General features: G+C 42.6%; 1 protein-coding gene across 1 annotated transcript in view; it reads left to right on the forward strand.

Annotated features, from left to right (window-relative positions):
• The window catches only part of b4galnt4a (beta-1,4-N-acetyl-galactosaminyl transferase 4a), a 373,302-nt gene that overhangs the window by 294,588 nt on the left and 54,979 nt on the right, over positions 1 to 23,735 (forward strand). The window contains exon 8 of the mRNA XM_060915089.1: positions 12,706 to 12,784. Coding sequence (XP_060771072.1) covers positions 12,706 to 12,784 — 79 coding nt within the window. The remainder of the gene's footprint in view (positions 1 to 12,705; positions 12,785 to 23,735) is intronic.

A 23,735-nucleotide genomic window follows, 5' to 3' on the forward strand; every position in this document is an offset into this window, starting at 1 on the left:
AAACGTTGCATACAGCCCCATGTTTTGCTCCCGGCATTTCTCTTGGAGCTGCCTGAGGACGAAGACCATGTCTGTGGTGCCCCAGTTTGCTCTGAAGCCACATTGGGATTCTGGGAGGTGGTCTTCTGCGATGGCAGGTATCAACCTGTTCAGGAGCACTCGGGCAAGGATTTTGCCGGCGATGGACAGCAGAGTGATTCCCCGGTAGTTGGAGCAGTCTGACTTCTCCCCCTTGTTTTTGTACAAGGTGACGATGACTGCATCTCGGAGGTCACTTGGCAATTGTCCTTGCTCCCAACAGCAGACAAGGAGTTCGAGGAGTTTGCTGTGCAACGCTGGGCCTCCATCTTTCCATATCTCTGGAGGAATGCCGTCGATGCCTGCTGCCTTTCCACTCTTTAACTGGTCTATGGCTTCAGTGAGCTCCTCCATGGTGGGAGGTACATCCAATTCCTCTTTAACTGGAAGTTGAGGAATGCGATTGACAGCTGGGTCCTGGACAACTCGGTCAGCGCTGAAGAGGGCCTGGAAGTGCTCGGCCCAACGGCCCAGTATAGCCGTTCCGTCTGTGAGGAGCGCCTCACCGTCCGCACTGCACAGAGGACTCTGGACGTGGTGGGTGGGGCCATAAACTGCCTTAAGAGCTTCGTAGAAGCCTGTATAGTCACCAGCGTCTGCGCATTTCTGAGTTCTTTCTGCGAGGTTGTTCCACCACTCGTTCTGTATGACTCGAAGTTTGCGCTGGAGGTCGCTGCAGATGAGATGGAAGGCAGCTTTCTTCACTGGACAGGACGACTGGGCCAGATGGGCCTGGTGGGCTGATCTCTTCTTCGCTAACAGTTGTTGGATTTCCTCGTTGTTCTCGTCGAACCAGTCTTTGTTCTTCTTGGTGATAAACCCCAGGACTTCTTCGGAAGTCTGCAGGATGGCTGTCTTTAGGTGTTTCCAGAGTGATTCAGGTGAAGGATCTTCTGGGCAGTTGTTTTGAAGCTTGGACTGTAAGTCTGCCTGGAGGTCAGCTTTCACTTCAGCTGACTGTAGCTTGCTGAGCTTGAATTTCTTCTTGGGTGGCCCTCCTTTCCTTGGTTTAGGCTTGAAGTGCAGCCTGAGCTTGCAGCGCACTAGGCGATGGTCAGTGTGACATTCTGCGCTGGGCATCACTCTGGTGTGATGGACATCTCGGTGGTCTCGTTGGCGCACTAGAACATAGTCAATGAGGTGCCAGTGTTTGGACCGAGGGTGCATCCAGGTTGTCTTCAAACTGTCCTTTTGCTGGAAGATGGTGTTGGTGATGACAAGTTGCTGCTCCATGCAGAACTCAAGCAGCAAGCGCCCGTTGTCGTTGCAGTTACCAACGCCGTGTCTACCAAGAACTCCTTTCCAGGCAACTGCGTCTTGGCCCACTCTGGCGTTGAAGTCGCCAAGGATTATCACCTTGTCGTCTGCAGGGGTGCTTTGAAGGAGGCTGCGCAGCTCGGAGTAGAACTTGTCCTTTTCCACAGGTTCAGCTTGAAGGGTGGGGGCGTACACACTGAAGAGAGTGGCGCACTTCTTGTTCTTCAAATGGAGGCGCATGGACATGATACGGTCGGAATGACCGATGGGCAGGTTTACCAGCTTGGAAGCGATGGAAGTTTTCAGCATGAAGCCGACTCCGGAGAGGCGCCTTTCTGCTGCCGGTTTCCCTGACCAGAAGAGGGTGTATCCGGCGCCTTGCTCCTGTAGGCTGCCTTCATCTGGGAAGCGAACTTCGCTGAGAGCAGCAATGTCTATATTCAACCTGGACAGTTCGTGTGCAATCAGGGCAGAGCGACGTTCAGGTCTATTTCTGTCTTCTTGATCGAGCATGGTTCTAATGTTCCAGCATGCCAATGTCAGTGCGTTTGCACCCTTACAGGTGGGTGCGTACCTTTTTCCTTTAGTTCTTGTTTGACCGCTGGGAAGATTCCCGTTGGCCGCGGCAAGCCAACTGGGGGGATGGGAGACGAGCTTTGGTTAGGCCACCTTTTCTAGGCCCCTCTCCGTGTGGAGCAAGCAGTGCGTCCTTAGAGAAGGCTGCTTGGTCGTTCAGGGTGTGCTGAGTGATGTTGTCGTCCCTAGGTCAACGTCAGGCGACCAATATCCTGAACCGCCTGCATGCAGGATTGGAACTGCGGCTGCCAGCGACATCTTTCACCTGCCGTTTTCGCCCCTTTCCCGTCGCTACAGGACTTTGGTAAAGTTGGTGGCAAGCGGACGTAGACGAGTCCTTCAAGCCTGCGCAGTGAAGTTTTATGGTGAAGTGCAGTGTGCGCGGTACTGGCCCCACCCTTTACACCCGTGGTTCAACTGCCATAGCCTAGCAAGCTGGGACGGTGACAACGAGGTCCTCAGGTCATAGGTTTTCCATCAGACTGTCCTTGTCCTAGCCTCTGGCTCAAAAACCTTCCACGGAGGCACAGGGAACATGTTGGCCGTTGAGATCATCTAGGATCACTTCCGCCCTGGCCGGTGACTTCCTGAAGAAGTTCGTACGCCCAGTGATGCAATGTTAGACATCACCCCCTCACATGGTTTAGCCCGCCAGCTGAAGCGGTGTACCAGGGCGTGGCGCTTGGAGCCAACATGTGAGAAATTTAGGGGATGAGTGGGGGCCAGTGGTGCCCATCCACCCTACAAGTAGGGAGCAGCATGCCAGACACCAAAGGTACTACCCCTCCTACAGAGCCCCTACGCCCCAACATTAGATTAATAATAATAATAATAATAATAATAATGCCCCCCAAAATCTCATCTCATCTCATTATCTCTAGCCGCTTTATCCTTCTACAGGGTCACAGGCAAGCTGGAGCCTATCCCAGCTGACTACGGGCGAAAGGCGGGGTACACCCTGGACAAGTCACCAGGTCATCACAGGGCTGACACATAGACATAGACAACCATTCACACTCACATTCACACCTACGGTCAATTTAGAGTGCCCCCCAAAATAAATAAATAAATAAATAAATAAATAAATCACTCTATAGTTGGGAAAATGCAAATTTGAATCCCATCAATACTTCGTCCCAGAGCGTAAATATCTGGCCGTGAGGTACTGGCCATGCTTTCTGTGCGGGAGGGATGGCATTACTTTCTCATCTGTCAATCAGAGCTCCTATACTAACCAGTCGTGCAGAGCTGTGAGCGCTCTCACACACACACACACACACACACACACACACACATACATACTGTATATACACACCCATTGTTTGTGTCCGCACTTCTCAGAAAAGTATTGGAGATACAAGATGAATATGTCAATAACATTCTAGTTGTACCATAAATCACAGGTTTATATCCATGCGCTGTTTTTGATACATTATCGTTTCTATAGTAACAGCTCGTTCACAGGCTTATTCATGGCAGGCGCTTCACATAATCTAAGACTAATAATAAATGGATTGAACACAAAAATTATGTGTTTAACAAAGAAAAAACAATAACTGTTGATGTGGTAAAGTTTTGTCTTCGGAGAGTATCCATCCATCCATCCATCCATCCATCGCATCTCAGGGGTCTGGGCTCTGGAATAGTCAGTAAGTTTTCCCCATATGTGACAGTCCTCAGGACAGAGAAGTTTTAGTTTCTCAGTCACATGAAAAGCTGTGGTGTTTAGGGTGTTTAGTGTACATCTGTTGAGCATCAAGCAGTGTTGCAAAATGTTTATTTTATTCCCTGAAGTAAATCTGCATTCACTGCTTGCATTAATTTTGAGAGAGAATACAGGAGAGGCTGCTGATGCTGGTTATACATCGTCATTTGAATAAAGAGGTCAAAAAACACGGCAATATAAAATGGAATTCATTGAACTTTCATTTGAATTTTCAATCCAAATAATTCACACTGAGCTGAGGATTGCACTGACGCTTTGTATATTGAGTTGCCAGTAACAAAATACATTTTAAATTGCTTATTGAATTGCTAGTCGCAAAATGCATTTGCGACTAGCAATTGCAATAGTGACTCCAAAAAACTTCCATAGAGTCGAAGAGATATCAGGAACTAATTTGTCTTTGGGCGTTCGATCACATTAAATGTGACCGTAAACAGTTAAAATGCATGGTTTATAAATTAATACATTTAAGCAATTGTAGTAAATGGCAAGTTGCTGTGGTATAAATGAAACAACACACTCTGGACCATGCTGGTACTGTATATGAAAAATAATACACTTGTATTATTATTATTATTATTATTATTATACTAAGAATATATTTGTTTCTTTCTTGTTATGATAGAGTAATTTGTATTAAGTCTTAAACTTTGAAATACAAGTAAATAATATAAATAAAACTCCTCCTAATTAGGTCATCCGGTCTGTATAATGGGGTGATAGATGTCAGCTGGGGGGCTGCGTTGTCTTTGTGTGGAAGGAGTGAGGAGTGAAACAGATTGTTGACCACTAAGTTATTGAATTTTAAGTTAATTTTGTTTTATTTGTGCTTCAAGTCAACCACAGAGAATTGTTGTGTCTCATCTCATTATCTGTAGCCGCTTTATCCTGTTCTACAGGGTCGCAGGCAAGCTGGAGCCTATCCCAGCTGACTACGGGCGAAAGGCGGGGTGCACCCTGGACAAGTCGCCAGGTCATCACAGGGCTGACACATAGACACAGACAACCATTCACACTCACATTCACACCTACGGTCAATTTAGAGTCACCAGTTAACCTAACCTGCATGTCTTTGGACTGTGGGGGAAACCGGAGCACCCGGAGGAAACCCACGCGGACACGGGGAGAACATGCAAACTCCGCACAGAAAGGCCCTCGCCGGCCACGGGGCTCGAACCCAGGACCTTCTTGCTGTGAGGCAACAGCGCTAACCACTACACCACCGTGCCGCCCTCATTGTTGTGTCTATGAAAATAAATCCTGATCATTTTTTGAACCTGGAAGAATCTCCACGAATGCTACTTTTTTTTTCCCCTACTATTAGTGATTGACGAATCTCCTCCTCAAAGGCTACAAAATAAGGATCTTTGTGAATGAAGAGTAGCCTCAATACATGTTTGTTCCATCACGTGTTATTCCTAGTACATACATACATGTTCATATGTAAGCTCTTCATTGAAAGGATTGCATATCATTGCATAGAGCCCTATTTTGTTTTCCCTTCCTCTTGCCTCTCTTACACACACACGCGCACGCACACACACACACGCACACACACACACACACACACACACACACTAACAAGTCATTCACGCTTCCATCTAAATTCATTGCCATTTCATGCATTGACCTCCCTCATGAATATGCATGAGAAATTTACTCTTTAGATGCCTCATGATGTAAATACCATCTCTCAAATTGTCAGGAAAGACCAAATAAACTAATCAGCATATGTAAATAGAGATGGAGCTTCATCCCAGACCTCAGAAAAATCTTTTTGTACCTGAACTGGAGCAGGATGTTGGCTCCATGGGATGTGAAAAAGCTAGCTGCTGGCTGACTGCTGTGTTTGTAACGACACTGTGAAACAGGGTGGGAGTCTAATACTGAGCCTCACCCAGCAGATGTGGGCCTGTTAACTGAAAGACGTATGAGACGTTACCTAGGGTGAGTGAGGAAATGAAAGGAGGAAATTCAGAAAGAAGCAACATGGTTCATTGACAGAAAACTGAAAACAAGAAAGCTACAAATAAATGCAGTCTATATTCTTTTATTGTTCTGTTATTAAAAGGACACGTGTGGATTCTGTGTATGGAAATATAGTGGCCTTTAGAATCATTGGTTCCTTTCAAGCAAATGAGTGAAGATGAATAAACTATTAATAAAACTGCTAATATATACAATAAGTGGGATTTTGAATATCAAATATATATAGATCAATTTTTAAAAGGGGCGGCACGGTGGTGTAGTGGTTAGCACTGTCGCCTCACAGCAAGAAGGTCCGGGTTCGAGCCCCGTGGCCGGCGAGGGCCTTTCTGTGCGGAGTTTGCATGTTCTCCCCGTGTCCGCGTGGGTTTCCTCCGGGTGCTCCGGTTTCCCCCACAGTCCAAAGACATGCAGGTTAGGCTAACTGGTGACTCTAAATTGACCGTAGGTGTGAATGTGAGTGTGAATGGTTGTCTGTGTCTATGTGTCAGCCCTGTGATGACCTGGCGACTTGTCCAGGGTGTACCCCGCCTTTCGCCCGTAGTCAGCTGGGATAGACTCCAGCTTGCCTGCGACCCTGTAGAACAGGATAAAGTGGCTACAGATAATGAGATGAGATGAGATGAGATTTTTAAAAGCTTTTTTTTTACGTATCTGATTTCTTTTTTCCATACTTTTTTAGATACATTTATTTATTTATTTATTTATTTATTTTTAGCTCACTGTCTGTAGGGCAATGAGCTGCTGCCATCACGCTCCGTCTGTCCGTCCATCCACAATTCACAAATTGCTGCTCCTCCCTGTGTTTTCACTGGATTTTGATTCTGATTGTTTTATTTGCAAGATCTAATCAGTCTGCACAAAAGCTACTCTCTGGTTTTGTGATTTCTCATTAACAAGTTGCTAATTAGGCCGATTAACGAACTTTCAGGAAAATCGCTATTCCTCACTGAGTTTTCAATGGATTTTGATTGTGATTGTTTCATTTGGAAGATCAAATTGTTCTAATTGTTCTCATGAAGAGCAGCTTGGCTAATTGTAAACGAGTCTGGTTTCTCATGGTACGGCCGTGTGAGCTACCGCGTCGCTGATGCTCTGGTTTACGTACTGGTTTCAAAATGACAAGCACACTTCCAGTTAGTGACACCTGCCCTGGAGAGAGAAGAACAGCAGTGCATCACTTGCTGTAATTTCCTTTACAATTAGAGACACTTGCGGATAGAGGGATCATGGTCCACTCCCCAATGAACATTTTAAGCACCTTTATTTTCTTCCGTTGATGGACTTTCCTGCTCAGTTCCAACCACAGGTTTGCAGTAGGGTTCAAATATAGACATTGAACTGTTCATTGCCTTTCCTGGCAGAGGCATCCAGGGTTTGGGCTGAAAAATCTATAAGCGATATTTATATCACAATATAAATTTTCAAGAGCCCCATTTTCACCAGCCATAAAACAGCCTTAACGCATCACTGATCTACCTCCATATTTTACTATCAGGCTGTCAGGTGCTTTTCCTTGTATGCAATCCCTTTTTTCACCAAACTACCTGATGCTGAACTTTTTACAGTTTGATTTTGGTCTGACACACAACACACCAACAGTACTTGGTAAAGTTAAAGTACTGTATTTTATGCGATGCTCTCAAGAAGAATTTCTTTCTTGCAACAGTAGCTTATCGTAATGAAAGTGGTATTTAATAGTTGATTTTAAAACTTGACACACTGTAAAAAAAGAATAGTTGAGAATACTTGAAATTTCAAGGCAACAGTCTGCATTAAGAAATTTATGTTTTGCCAATGATGTGCCCATGATAATCCAAACTATGATAAAACTGTTATCTTTATTAAGAATTCTTAATTAAGTCAATTTTCAATTCCTCATTCTGCCAAGATAGATTTCTCTTTTTGCTGAACAGTGGCATTCACAGTAGTACAAAAAGGCAATTGAGGTTATCAGACTTTTTGGGGGGGCTTTTTTCACCTTTATTTGGATAGGACAGTGTAGAGACAGGAAATGAGCAGGAGAGAGGGACGGGGAGGGATCGGGAAATGACCTCGGGTCGGAATCGAACCCGGGTCCCCGGATTTATGGTATGGCACCTTATCCACCTGAGCCACACCCACGATGTGGGTTTTAAAAACTTTATTTCAATATTGAAGTTTTGTAATTGTGTAGAACAATGAAAAAAGGCATGTATAGTTTAATGATAAATTGTGATAACTTCGGGGGCGTCGTGGCTCAGGTGGATAAGGCGCCATACCATAAATCCGGGGACCCGGGTTCGGTTCCGACCCGAGGTCATTTCCCGATCCCTCCCCGTCTCTCTCTCCCGCTCATTTCCTGTCTCTACGCTGTCCTATCCAAATAGAGGTGAAAAAAGCCCCAAAAAAATCTAAAAAAAAAATTATGATAACCTCAATTGCCTTTTTGTACTACTGTGAATGCCACTGTTCAGCAAAAAGATAAATCTATGTTGGCAGAATGAGGAATTGAAAATTGACTTAATTAAGAATTCTTAATAAAGATAACAGTTTTATCATAGTTTGGATTATCATGGGCACATCATTGGCAAAACATAAAATTCTTAATGCAGACGGTTGCCTTGAAATTTCAAGTATTCTCAACTATTTTTTTTTTACAGTGCAACCGCAATAGTTAACCGAACTGGATGAAAATAAATTATGGATTTTTTGACTCTCTTTTCCCCTCCTTCACTGTTCAACACACCGTGTTGGGCGACAGAGTATCAGGGTCCAGTTCCTAGCAAAGTCTCAAATATTTCAGATACAGTATGACTTTTGTTTTTAATAATTTTGCTCTAATGTTTTTCTATCCATCTGTGCAGGCCAACAGCCATCTCTTTTGTGTTGAAATTTCCTTTTTTTCTTTTTTTTTGCATAGTAGTGTTTATGTGGTAAACAAAAGGATTTTACATGTGGCAACCTCATATTTGTACCCCATTTACAAACAGCAAACAGCAGAGTTCTTGGAGAATTAGAAAAAAAAACTATACAAATTTTAAGAATGATCATTTAAAATGTTATATAATAAATATTAAAACACCTCTCACAACATACAGTACAAGTCTAAAGTTTGTACACCCCTACTCATTCATAGGTTTTTCTCTATTTTGACTATTTTCTACATTGTAGAACAATACTGAAGACATCAAAACTATGAAATAACATACGGAACATATATGAGATTATGTGGTAAACAAAAAAAAGTGTTAAAACCAAAACAAAACATGCTTTATATTTTAAATTCTTCAAAGTCACCACCGTTTCCCTTGATGACGCTTTGCACACTATTGGCATTATTTTAACCAGCTTCATGAGGTCGACACCTGGAATGCTTTTCAATTAACAGGTGCCTCGTCAAAAGTTAATTAGTGCAATTTCTTGCCTTCTTAATGCGTTTGAGATCAAACAGTAAATAATAAACATACAGTAAACAGCCCTATTCCACAACTGTAGTCATCCATATTATATCAAGAACTGCTCAACTAAGTAAAGAGAAACGACATCCATCATTACTTTAACATGTGAAGCGTCTCTTAATGAATAAAAATAAAGAAAAAGCATTGAATTAGAAAGTGTGTCCAAACTTTTGACTGGTACTGTATTATATATAGGCTATTACATAGTCGTGTGAAGATATGAAGTTTATCTTCAAGTGGTTCACGAGTGAGCGAAGCAAACGAGTGAAAATATTTTCAGCATAAGAAAATAAACTTCATATCTTTGCGCCGCCGTGTAATATTATTTATATTATATAGACACATTCACAAAAAAAATGCACATTAATCAAAAACGTTTTAATTTTGAACCAGTTCACCACTTTGACAATGCGCTTCTAGTCAGTGGGAAAACACCGGGAGTGATGTCTTCAGAGTGAAGTATCAGGAATTATTCTATCCATATTCACTGGATATGAGCGGTCACGTACTCTGATTGATTGGCTACTCTACTACTAAGATATCAGCTCATATACTGTGAGTATAGAAAAACAAAATGGCGGAGCGTGTTGCTAAGGCCATGAGGATAAAATAAAAACTCTACTGGAAAACAAAATACAAAGAAAAATACAAAAAAAAAAAGGGCAGCAAAATACAGAATAAAAGTATTTGATGGTAAGAACGTATCTTTTTTATTTTTCAAGAATTATTATTATTATTATTGCATTTTTCACAAATTGCTCCTGTCATTTCGCCGGTTTGTTTAGATTCTAAGTGGAAATGATTTTGTCGGACATTTTCCATAAAGTTTTTATTTATTGAATTTGCAAAAAATGAAAATAAAAATGCTCTGTTTCTCAAAATCCAGTGAATGTGGATAGAATAAATCAATTATTCCATTCAATCTTGTCGTACATGGCTTATAGCCTACTCAGCGTTACACACCTCATCAGCTATCAGCTCGTGTACGACTTGATTTCATGGAATAACTGTTTATCTCATCTCATTATCTCTAGCCGCTTTATCCTGTCCTACAGGGTCGCAGGCAAGCTGGAGCCTATCCCAGCTGACTACGGGCGAAAGGCGGGGTACACCCTGGACAAGTCGCCAGGTCATCACAGGGCTGACACATAGACACAGACAACCATTCACACTCACATTCACACCTACGGTCAATTTAGAGTCACCAGTTAACCTAACCTGCATGTCTTTGGACTGTGGGGGAAACCGGAGCACCCGGAGGAAACCCACGCGGACACGGGGAGAACATGCAAACTCCGCACAGAAAGGCCCTCGCCGGCCACGGGGCTCGAACCCGGACCTTCTTGCTGTGAGGCGACAGCGCTGACCACTACACCACCGTGCCGCCCCATATATACACACAGTATATGTGTGTGCATATGAGAGATAATACTGTTAATTAAAACAGTAGAATTGGAATTATTTTTTCTTAGAACACAGATAAATAGTTCAATCTATTAATCTACACCGAGTGCAGAATTATTAGGCAAGTGAGTATTTTAACCACAACATCCTTTTAATGCATGTTGTCCCACTCCAAGCTGTTTAGGCTTGAAAGCCTACTACCAATTAAGTATATTAGGTGCTGTGCATCTGTGTAATGAGAGGGGGTGTGGTCTAATGACATCAACACCCTATATCAGGTGTGCATAATTATTAGGCAACCTCTTTTCCTCTGGCAAAATGGGTCAGAAGAGAGATCTGACAGACTTTGAAAAGTCTAAAATTGTGAGATGTCTTGCAGACGGATGCAGCACTCTTGAAATTGCGAAGATGTTGAAACGTGATCACCGAACAATCAAGTGTTTCATTGCAAATAGTCAACAGGGTCGAAAGAAGCGTGTGGAAAAAAAAAGGCGCAAAATAACTGCACATGATCTGCGGAAAATCAAGCGTGAAGCTAACAAGCAGCCATTAGCATCCAGTTCTGCCATATTCCAGAGTTGCAACATTCCTGGAGTGTCAAAGAGTACAAGGTGTGCAATACTGAGGGACATGGCCAAGGTAAGGAAGGCTGAAAAACGACCACCACTGAGTAAGGCACACAAGATAAAATGTCAAGACTGGGCCAAGAAATATCTTAAGACTGATTTTTCTAAGGTGCTGTGGGCTGATGAGATGAGAGTGACTCTTGATGGGCCAGATGGATGGGCCTGTGGCTGGATCAGTAATGGGCACAGAGCTCCACTCTGACTCAGACGCCAGCAAGGTGGAGGTGGAGTACTGCTATGGGCTGGTATCATCAAAGACGAGCTTGTTGGACCTTTTCGAGTTGAGGATGGACTCAAACTCAACTCCCAGACCTACTGCCAGTTCCGGGAAGAAACCTTCTTCAAGCAGTGGTATAGGAAAAAGTCAGCATCTTTCAAGAAGAACATGATTTTCATGCAGGATAATGCTCCATCTCATGCGTCCAAATACTCCACTGCGTGGCTAGCCAGTAAAGGCCTGAAAGGTGAAAAAATAATGACATGGCCCCCTTGTTGACCTGACCTAAACCCCATAGAGAACCTGTGGTCCATTATAAAACGTGAGGTCTACAAAGAGGGAAAACAGTACACCTCTCTGAACAGCATCTGGGAGGCCGTGGCTGCTGCTGCACACAATGTTGGTCGTGAACAGATAAAGAAATTGACAGAATCTATGGATGGAAGGCTTTTGAGTGTCCTCATGAAGAAGGGTGGCTATATTGGTCACTGATTTGTTTTTGTTTTGTGTTTGAATGTCAGATATGTTTATTTGCAAATCTGGAGTTGTCATATCAGTGTACCTGGTGAAAATAAATAAGTGAAATGGCTACATATTTGGTTTTTATTAACTTGCCTAATAATTCTGCACAGTGAAAGTTACCTGAACACATACATACTCTCCTAAAATGGCCAAAACTAAAAACGCCCCACTCTAACTTCCATACATATTCAGCTTTGATATTTATGAGACTTTTTGGTTGATTGAGAACATAGTTGTTGTTCAATAATAAAACTAATCCTCAAATATACAACTTGCCTAATAATTCTGCACTCAGTGTAGTGGAAATTTAGAATTTTTGTCTCATCTCATTATCTGTAGCCGCTTTATCCTTCTACAGGGTCGCAGGCAAGCTGGAGCCTATCCCAGCTGACTACGGGTGAAAGGCGGGGTACACCCTGGACAAGTCGCCAGGTTATCACAAGGCTGACACATAGACACAGACAACCATTCACACCTACGGTCAATTTAGAGTCACCAGTTAACCTAACCTGCATGTCTTTGGACTGTGGGGGAAACCGGAGCACCCGGAGGAAACCCACGCGGACACGGGGACAACATGCAAACTCCGCACAGAAAGGCCCTCGCCGGCCGCTGGGCTCAAACCCAGGACCTTCTTGCTGTGAGGCGACAGCGCTAACCACTACACCACCGTGCCGCCAGAATTTTTGTCATGTTTATAAATAATATAAATAAAATATTATAAATAAAAAGGTTGCTTATTTTTATGAAGGGTGCCAGTCTTCCTGGAGGACACTGTACATTTTATAGACCAATCAAACTCAAACAAAGTGTTATATTGATGCTGTATGTGAAAGATTGACTGACTTTTTTTCTCTCTCTTTGTCTCCTCAGTCTCATTGCTTCCAGAAGGTACTACTTTGAGATTCTGCACAAGCAAGATGACAAGGGCTCCGATCATGTGGAGGTTGGGGTGAGTCACAGTATCTGAACTATATTGATTCAGAGAGCAGCCTTTATTTGTGGCAACCCCTCAAGTCTGAAAGTAATCCTGGAGAAATGTTATGGAGGAGCGCTGTTGAATGAAAGGCACTTTATGGCTTCTGGGTCTATTGTGAGATTTTAGTATCTTGTTTTCTGGAGGATTCTGTCCATTAACTCTCATCCCGCCCTGGTGAGTAACGCCATGAGTTCACTTACAAGTGACGTATATTTATATGTATATATAAAACCCTGCATTTTCACCTTTCTTGCTGGCTAATGTAGATACAGATGCTAGTTTGTGAGAATCAGTGAGAAGTCAGTGCAGTTTCACCATCTAGACCCCAAATGTGGCGATGTAGACACAGCAGTGCAGGATGACTGAAGCAATTTCAAGGTCAATCTTTCCAGAAGTGTCGCATTCATTCTCAAGACATTCACTTTCACAGTTATGATACTCACAACTACTGTTCTCCAAGATCTGTATCTAACATCCTGGGATCAAATTTCCAGTTGTTTCTCTCTATGTGAAACGAGAAGTGGAAATGAGCCGATTGGCATAAGCAAGCAGTGGCACTTGCCGACTGGCGCCTGTGAGAAAATATTAATGAAACCGTGAAACCTGAGTAACAAATCAGAGTGTGTGACCTGTGTGAGTTCTCGTTTCCTGCTGCATCAGGATTTCGATCCTCTTGTCGAGCAGATTTACTGTGAGTCTATTCGCACTCGTGCTCGTGCATGTAGGTGATAAAGCGGAAAGATTCAGGGGTTCGTTTACAATGAGAAAAAAGACGACGCATAATAATGCCAAATGCCTGGGCTGCTCTAGTGTGATGAATCTGAGCAGCCGTGCCCTTTCAAAGACAGAAGGAGATTCTGCAACGTTGTCCTCCAATTGATTTTTTTTTTCCTATGTAGGAAATGGAAAATAGAGAGAAAACCGGGTGGATTTGGACAAGTAAATGGAAATAGAAAATCACTCCATTTATCCTTTGCATGCATGAATTGTTGAGAATCACTTTGGTAGAGAGGATGGGGAGAAATGTGTGAATAAGGGAAGACGTGCTTTGGGTCTGTGGATATTACTATGAAAATGAGCACAGCTCTGTAGCAAGCAAAACAGTGTTATATTGTACATTTGCACCAGTAGTAAAAGTGTCTGACACCACATTTACACCTGCTCATTTCACACATCTTGTGTCTGGACATTTTCTTGATAATACTGTAACCGCATGCATTTACACGCCAAATCAAATGTGACGCAGTGGACCCAGAGTGTACATTTGAGGCGAAAAGTTTATTTACATACACCTAGATTCAATTTTTAGCTCATCCGGCCATAGGCCAAGCCAGATGAGCTTATGCGATCATGCGTCGTCCATCCGTCATCACCGTTACAATAAAATAACCTCAATGAGGCTGTAGCTCATACCGGCCAAGATGCCCATAAAATCATAAATATGATGCCACCATCTTGACAACTTTTATGCACACCCACCTAGGGAACATTTTTTGTGAGTTTGATCGAAATCCGATCAATCCTGTAGGAGGAGTAGCAATTTTTGTAAATTGTGGACGGATGACGACAGATGGATGACGTGTGATCGCATAAGCTTATCCAGCCTGGCCTGCGGCCGGATGAGCTAAAAATCGCTAATCCTCCTACAAGATTGATCAGATTTCGATCAAACTCACATACAGTGTTCCCCAGATGGGTGTGTATAAAAGTTGTCAAGATGGTGGCACCACCTGTCATACCGTATTTACAATTCTATGGGCGTCTGAAATTTATGGGTGAATCGTCACATTAAACACTACTCTTCGTAAACTTCTGGGGCATTTTCACCGAAACTCACCCAGAAGACTCTAAAGATACATTCCAAAAAGAATTGCTCACCAGGTGGTGTCACCTGCCATGGATGAGGCTACAGAGGGGTCACGTGCAATTTCACAAAAATCGCTACTCCTCCTACAGGAGTGATCAGATTTTGATCAAACTCGTATGGAATGTTCACCAGGTTGGTTTGTATAAAAGTTGTCAAGATGGTGGCGCCATCTGTCATATTTAACATTTTATGGGCGTTTGAAAATTTTGGGTGGCTCGTCACACCAAACACTACTGTTCGTGAACCGTTGGGACGTTTTCACCGAAACTCACCCAGAAGACTCTAAAGACATATTCCAACAAGAGTTGTTCGCCAGGTGGTGCCACCTGCCATGGATGCAGCTACACAGGGGTCATGCGCAATTTCACAAAAATCGCTACTCCTCCTACAGGATTGACCAGATTTCAAACTCGTACACAACAACAGTGGCCGGTATGAGCTACAGCCTCATTGAGGCTATTTTTCTTAACTCCATGCATATTCATGTTAACATACATTTCCTGTTAAGTCAAATAGGATTTTTTTTTTTGCCCTTTCTTAGTGACAGAACAGGTGTAACTCAATTTTTTTTTTAGTTCACTCTCTATGGGATTCAGATCAAGGCTTTATGATGGCCCCTCCAGTACTTTCACTTTGTTGTCTTTAAGCCATTTTGTTCCAACTTTGAAGAAATGCTTAGGATCATTGTCCTGCTGGAAGACCCAGTTATTAAGCCAGTTATTATTTAACTTTCTGGCTGGTATATTGAGGCGTTGCATAAGGATTGCTGAAGTGTTGCTTCCTGAAGTGATGCCATCTATATTCTTGAGTATGCCAGTCCCTTTTCCAGCAAAACACCTCTACAGCATGATGCTGCTACCCCCATGCTTCACAGTTGGGATGGTGTTCTTCAGATTAAAAGAAAGCCTAGCCCTTTTTCCTCCATACATAGTGACGATCATTATGCCTTAACCATTCCATTTTTGTTTCGTCTAACCAGAAAATACTCCTCCAAAATCAGCTGCAAACTTTTGTCCAGTTTTTATTTATGCTGCCTTTCGAGTAGGGGCTTCTTCTTTGCATGATAGCCTTACGGTTGAACCTTTCAGACCAAAGTTTATTCATCCCTATGAAGTAATTTGTGTCTCCTTACTGAATGTTGCAGGGTCTATGTGCTCCCAAGAGTTTTATATTTGCATACAGTCGCATGTACAGATGCTTGTGGTACCTTCAGTTGCTTGAGACCGGACTTATGGAAGCCCCCAATTTTTTTTTTTTTTTCCCTTGAGGTCTTGGCTGAGATACTCGGATTTTCCCATGGTATCAAGGCCACAAATGCACCGTTTACAGACTTTTTTTCCCTGAAAATTGGCCGATCAGAAGGTTCGAAAAATAATTACTCAATTTCTGGAATCTTCTGGACTGTTTAACGAGACAGTCAACTGGGTGTATGTAAACCAGCAACCCACTGGAATTGGGATATAATTAAATAAATATTTCTAATCAGTTGTTTTAAAATGACCTCTGAATTGTATATGCTCTAACTGACTTTCCAACAGAAATGTATGCTAAAATGATGTGTGGAAAAATTGAGACTGAATATTTTTAGGCCGTGGCTATTCTTATGATGAGTCATAAGAATAATATTTTCCCTATTCTTACGACATGAACGTAAGTTCCGGTAGCGCATGCGTAAATCAGTATCACTTATTCTTACACCTCGTCGTGAGAATTATGCTTATGGCAATGGGCGTAAAAATAGACACTGGGAGAGCTATTGTACTCATCCCCAGTGTCAGGGTGGTAAGAATTATGCTTACGGCATTGGGCATAAACATATTTTTATCGTTAGCTATCACATGTATATGACAAAAATTACCCATTTCAATAAAAATAGTCAAATTAAATAGAAATTTAGACAACCAGACACAAGAATAGTTTTTCCCTCAGGCCGTCTCTGTGATGAACAGCTAAAATCCAGATTCATATATCAGTAATATCTCATCTCATCTCATTATCTCTAGCCGCTTTATCCTTCTACAGGGTCGCAGGCAAGCTGGAGCCTATCCCAGCTGACTACGGGCGAAAGGCGGGGTACACCCTGGACAAGTCACCAGGTCATCACAGGGCTGACACATAGACACAGACAACCATTCACACTCACATTCACACCTACGGTCAATTTAGAGTCACCAGTTAACCTAACCTGCATGTCTTTGGACTGTGGGGGAAACCGGAGCACCCGGAGGAAACCCACGCAGACACGGGGAGAACATGCAAACTCCACACAGAAAGGCCCTCGCCGGCCCCGGGGCTCGAACCCAGGACCTTCTTGCTGTGAGGCGACAGTGCTAACCACTACACCACCGTGCCGCCCTATCAGTAATATCACTTGTAAAATATCTGCACACTCATACCGTCATTCTGTGCACATTGTATACTTTATATTTATTTATTTCATACTTGACTTACTTGGATTACTTTGCACCTATTGCACCATTTTTTTTGTTGTTGTTGTTGTTTTGTGTATACGCTTTTTATCTGTTTTGTACTATGAGAGCTAAGTGAAACCGGAGTCAAATTCCTCATGTGTGTCCACATACCTGGCAATAAAAGTGATTCTGATTCTGAAATGATTTGCTACTTTTGGCTTTGCCAAAACTTCAGTGGCTGCCCACGCTTTAATGGCATGTCACATGGCAACTATCTCATCTCATCTCATCTCATCTCATTATCTCTAGCCGCTTTATCCTTCTACAGGGTCGCAGGCAAGCTGGAGCCTATCCCAGCTGACTACGGGCGAAAGGCGGGGTACACCCTGGACAAGTCGCCAGGTCATCACAGGGCTGACACATAGACACAGACAACCATTCACACTCACATTCACACCTACGGTCAATTTAGAGTCACCAGTTAACCTAACCTGCATGTCTTTGGACTGTGGGGGAAACCGGAGCACCCGGAGGAAACCCACGCGGACACGGGGAGAACATGCAAACTCCACACAGAAAGGCCCCTGTCGGCCACAGGGCTCGAACCCGGACCTTCTTGCTGTGAGGCGACAGCGCTAACCACTACACCACCGTGCCGCCCATCTGTTTCATAATATGACATTTATAATTTTAAATGTTTTCCTAGTAAGACATAAACAACAGGTTGACTTTACACCATGCAGCCCAGGCAGACCGCTCAATACGACAAAAATGCAAATTGTACTTCTTAGGCCTTACATCTACTTTTTTGGTGTCTTACTACCTGTTTATGTATGGTATTTCTCTACATTTGCCTGATACAGGAACACATTTTTGATATGCCTGAATGGAAGATACTAAAGTCCATTGATTATGGGAAAAATACAAGAGGCAAGCTTTATCTCCGTAATGAGCTAGGTAGGCTGCTGCAGGTCACCTGGCTGTATCTAGGCAGTGAGAAGCTGGTAACTGGAGTGCTTTCTATATACATTTAAGTGATTTTCTTGACTGCCTTCACATGGCTAAGAGCAGCATGCAATACACTAATGCAATCACACGCACCATTTTTGAATGTGAGACAGGTTACCTATTTGTGTCTGTTGGCTCTAACAGGTGACCTAGTTGAGCTGTATATTAACCCCTTCAATGCCCTTGGACGAGTCATGTACGTCATGAAATCTTTTACTGCTGTGCCTTATGACGGAAGAATGTTTTAGGCATTGACTGTAATTCATATGTGCCACTGTGAAGTAAAAGTAATGTGCCATGTAAGGTGCATAAAAGGAGGTGTTTATGATAAGTAGTGTACGTCATAAGGCGCAGCGGTAAAAGATTTCATGACGTACGTGACTCGTCCAAGGGCATTGAAGGGGTTAAGCTCCTCCTTACAAGTTTTTCTTTGGATAAATGGACAATAGTTAACCCCTATGAATCGGTCAGCACAATAACCATTCATATCCATAAAGGTTCAGTTATAGCAAGAATTAATAAGACACTAGTAAAACAACATGTAGACTAGCATGTAGTTAGATGGACGGACGAATCGTGACTATATGGGCTCGCCCAGGTGGGCCAAAAATACACCAAAGTATCACACAATAAATTCAAAAACATATTTTATTCCAAAACATTTCAACAGCCTGGTCCTATATGCAAATATAAATACATGTTTTAAAACAGTACAATTTTATAAAGCCAAAATATTCAGCGGGCGGCACGGTGGTGTAGTGGTTAGCGCTGTCGCCTCACAGCAAGAAGGGCCGGGTTCGAGCCCCGTGGCCGGCGAGGGCCTTTCTGTGAGGAGTTTGCATGTTCTCCCCGTGTCCGCGTGAGTTTCCTCCGGGTGCTCCGGTTTCCCCCACAGTCCAAAGACATGCAGGTTAGGTTAACTGGTGGCTCTAAATTGACCGTAGGTGTGAATGTGAGTGTGAATGGTTGTCTGTGTCTATGTGTCAGCCCTGTGATGACCTGGCGACTTGTCCAGGGTGTACCCCGCCTTTCACCCGTAGTCAGCTGGGATAGGCTCCAGCTTGCCTGCGACCCTGTAGAAGGATAAAGCAGCTACAGATAATGAGATGAAAATATTCAGCAGCACAATATTAATTTACACACTTACTCAACTAAGTCATAAATACTGTTTTCATGAACAAATGCACATTTTTCATTCTGAAAACATTCAGCACCATACATGCCCTAGTCTACAAATACATGTTTTAAAACAGTACAATTCAAGATACCAATACATTTTAAACAATAAAAAAAATTTATAGCAAAAAGATTCAGCAGCACAATGAAACATATATACGGTAAGTACTTCAGGTTGGAACTGAAGTTCTTTTTAGGTGCACGTTTTTTAGCTGCCTCGATCGACCTTGAACACCTGGTATATGAGTTAACAAAGTTCTTCTTCTTCTCCCGTTCCTCTACAGCAAGTTTGAGAGACTCATAAGATTCAAATTCTGCACCTTCAAGCAAAAATCGTGAACGCTTATTCTGTGCCGAGCTGCTCATTTCTTCAGCCATTTTTTCAATCTGTTGATAGCGATTTACGCATGCGCTACCGGAACTTACGTTCATGTCGTAAGAATAGGGAAATTATTATTCTTACGACTCATCATAAGAATAGCCACTTCCATATTTTTAGCCTAGGTGTCACGGTGGTGTAGTGGTTAGCGCTGTCGCCTCACAGCAAGAAGGTTCTGGGTTCAAGCCCAGTGGCCGACAGGAGCCTTTCTGTGCGGAGTTTGCATGTTCTCCCCGTGTCCGCGTGGGTTTCCTCCGGGTGCTCCGGTTTCCCCCACAGTCCAAAGACATGCAGGTTAGGTTAACTGGTGACTCTAAATTGACCGTAGGTGTGAATGTGAGTGTGAATGGTTGTCTGTGTCTATGTGTCAGCCCTGTGATGACCTGGCGACTTGTCCAGGGTGTACCCCGCCTTTCGCCCGTAGTCAGCTGGGATAGGCTCCAGCTTGCCTGCGACCTTGCACAGGATAAGCAGTTACAGATAATGGATGGATGGATGGATCTTTAGTCTAGGTGTAATGTATTTGACCTCAGTTTTATTTATTTACGGTTAAGATTATGTTATGCAATCCTCTTTTCAACTTTTCAATAGCGGTATATCTAGCTAGCTAGCTATTGAAAAGACAGTTACATTGTTTATTAAGTGTATTATACGTAATTTTCAGCCAAAATTGTATTCACTTGATGAAATGTTACAGAGAGCAAAAATGAAAGACAAAAATGAACAAAACTTCTCATTGCACATAATCAAATACATAAACAAAAGCACTAAGGTGTTCCAGAGTGAAAACTTTTTTTAAAGGTGCTTAACCAGTTAGTAACATAATTTTTTTTACTCCAGAGTGATTTCAAAAACATATAGGCCAAACCTAAACATTTTCCTAAAAGACTTAAACTTCTGTCCAGAGTGAATCACTTCCTGCATGTTTCACTATAGGAAGATGTGATGTTTAACAACCACTATAGCCTGGTTTTCAAATACGGGGTGAGGGCAGGAAAATATGTATAGAAAGTATCTTTCAATGATTCTGTAATAAAGAACTTGCAGTGCAAAGGTGAATGATGTGCTGAAAATGTTGAAAATATACACTCACAAACACTGTACTAGGTACATCTATTTGTTCATGCCAATCATGTGGCAGCAGTGCAATGCATATACTCCTGCAGATACAGCCAGCAGCTTCGTGTAATGTTCACGTCAACCACCAGAATGGGGAAAAAATGTGATCTCAGTGATTTTGACCATGGCATGGTTGTTGGTGCCAGACAGGCTGGTTTGAGTATTTCTGTTACAGCTGATCTAATGGGATTTTTACGCACAACAGTCTCTATAGTTTACTCAGATTGGTGCAACAAACAAACAAACAAACAAACAAAAACATCTAGTGTGTGCAATTCTGCTAATGGAAATGCCTTCTTGATCAACGGCGAACAGCCAGACTGGTTCACGCTGACAGAAAGGCAACAGTAACTCAGATAAGCACTCTGTACAATTGTGGTGAGCATAAAAGCATCACAGAATACATCAAACCTTGAAGCAGATGGGCTACAATAACAGAAGACCACATCAGACTCCACTTCTCTCAGCCAAGAACAGGAACCTGAGGTTGCAGTGGGCAGAGGCTCACCAAAACTCAACAGCTGAAGACTGGAAAAACGTAGCCTGGTCTGATGAATCTCCAGTTATCTTGAGTCACACAGAAGGTAATGTCAGAATTTGGCACTAGTAGTATGAATCCATGGATCTAACCTGCCTTGTGTTAACAGTCCAGGCTGGTGGGGGTGCTGTAATGGTGTGGGGAATGTTTTCTTTGCACACTTGGGGCTATGAATGCCACAGCCTGTTTGAGTATTGTTGCTGACCATGTGCATCCCTTCATGGCCACAATTTACCTCTCTTCTTCCTAATGAGTACTTCCAGCATGATAATGCAACATGTCACAATGCAAAAGTCGGTTTAAACTGGTTTCATGAACACAACAATGAGGTCAGTGTTCTTTAGTGGCCTTCCTGGTCACTGGATCTGAAATCCAGTAGAACACCTCAAGGCTTTCCCCAGAAAAACATATCAGAGTGGAGCTACTGATGTGGAGCCTGGCCCCAAAGACTGCTTGGGGGGGGGGGGGGGGGGGGTTCCGGGGGCATGCTCCCCCAGAAAATTTTGAAATTAGAGACATCAAATCGTGCATTCTGGTGTCATCTAGGGCTGATTTAGGCACAATTCAACATTGTTAAATTTGCTTTTTTGTGGCTATTGCCTCATATAGAGGTGGTTACCACTATGTCATCGTGCTGTAAGAATATAAGAGTGTAACAATCACGCACTTTGCATATGCATAAGGATTACAATAGCGCATGCACATAAGCATTACAATCACCAGAACGGCAAATTGTGATCTCACGATATGAACAGTTGATCTTGCGTTATCAAAGGTACACAAGAACGAGTATAAGAATGTAAGAATGAGTGTAACAATAGCAAAACTTCGTAACCAATCAGCACTTATCCTGATCAAGTTCGATTACCCGTTCTACTTCTTGATAAACTTCGAAACCAATCAGAACCAGAAACAGAATAAGAGAAACCTCGTTATAACTTCGTAGTATCGGAAGATAATCGGCAGATAAAAAGATAAACGAAATTCATCTCATGGTTCGCCAAGGCTACTGATTCGATATTAAGTAAATGGTGTTTATTTCAAAGGAGAACTGAAGGCAAAGTTTTTGTTATCAAAATTCTATTTATCTAATTTTATTAAATATAGAAATGCATTTCTGATAGCTATTTTGTCACTGCTATAGCAAGTTATGAGTGTTTGAAATATGCTCTGTAATATATCAGTCCATGTGTCAAAGCAATGGCCGTAAACGAGATTCGTTGAGACCTGTGCGAGACATCGTAGGACGGAAGTAAAACGTACAGCGGAAATCAAACTGACCAACATCTGCCAACGTTGTCAAAAGACGCGTGTGCCCTCCTTCGAATGCTGATGTAATCAAGCTGGAAATTTTTTTTGTTTTGATAGCAATCAGGAAAGTTTGAAAAAAGTAGACAGTAATCGTCATTTAAACTCGTTTTTGCGCAATATTTCGTTTGGAAAACAGTTTTCAAAATGGCAGCACTGACACCTGGCTGACGCTTCACGTTTCGAAGTCTCGCACAAGTCTCGTGAAGATCGCGCAGATAAGCGACGCCTGCCGTGGACCAAACGAACTACATTCAACATGGCTAAAAACCGAATAAATCGATAAGTATAATATTTAATTGCAATTAGTTGCCAATACGAGTCACGATATAAGGTTACTAAAAGTTTTAGTCTAAAACTGAAAATGTAATTGAATAACACATTAATTAAGAAATAAAGCAAGTTTAAAAACGACTTCAGTTCTCCTTTAAGAAAATTTACTTTTTGATTATCACAGCTTTTGTTTGGTTCTTCTGAAAGGTTTTGTAAGGTTTGTTTGTTTAGATTTTTGGCAGATATTTATTTAATTTTTTAATTTAACTTTTTATTTTAGAGTCTTTACACTACACTTGTGAAACAAAATGTGCTCATTAGTACTAAATAATGCTTCTAAGACCATTCATGAACAAGCCTCATCTCATCTCATTATCTGTAGCCGCTTTATCCTTCTACAGGGTCGCAGGCAAGCTGGAGCCTATCCCAGCTGACTACGGGCGAAAGGCGGGGTACACCCTGGACAAGTCGCCAGGTCATCACAGGGCTGACACATAGACACAGACAACCATTCACACTCACATTCACACCTACGCTCAATTTAGAGTCACCAGTTAACCTAACCTGCATGTCTTTGGACTGTGGGGGAAACCGGAGGAAACCCACACGGACACGGGGAGAACATGCAAACTCCGCACAGAAAGGCCTTCGCCGGCCACGGGGCTCGAACCCAGGACCTTCTTGCTGTGAGGCGACAGTGCTAACCACTACACCACCGTGCCGCCTCATGAACAAGTGCTTTCTTATTATTTTGAAAATAGATCTAGTTCACAGCACTGTATTTTGAACAAAGCCCTGATGCTGCTCACGGCTTGATGATGCTCACAAGAGATGAGGCGAGTATC

This window comes from Neoarius graeffei, chromosome 2, assembly GCF_027579695.1.
Source record: "Neoarius graeffei isolate fNeoGra1 chromosome 2, fNeoGra1.pri, whole genome shotgun sequence".
Classification (NCBI taxonomy): Eukaryota; Metazoa; Chordata; class Actinopteri; order Siluriformes; family Ariidae; genus Neoarius; species Neoarius graeffei.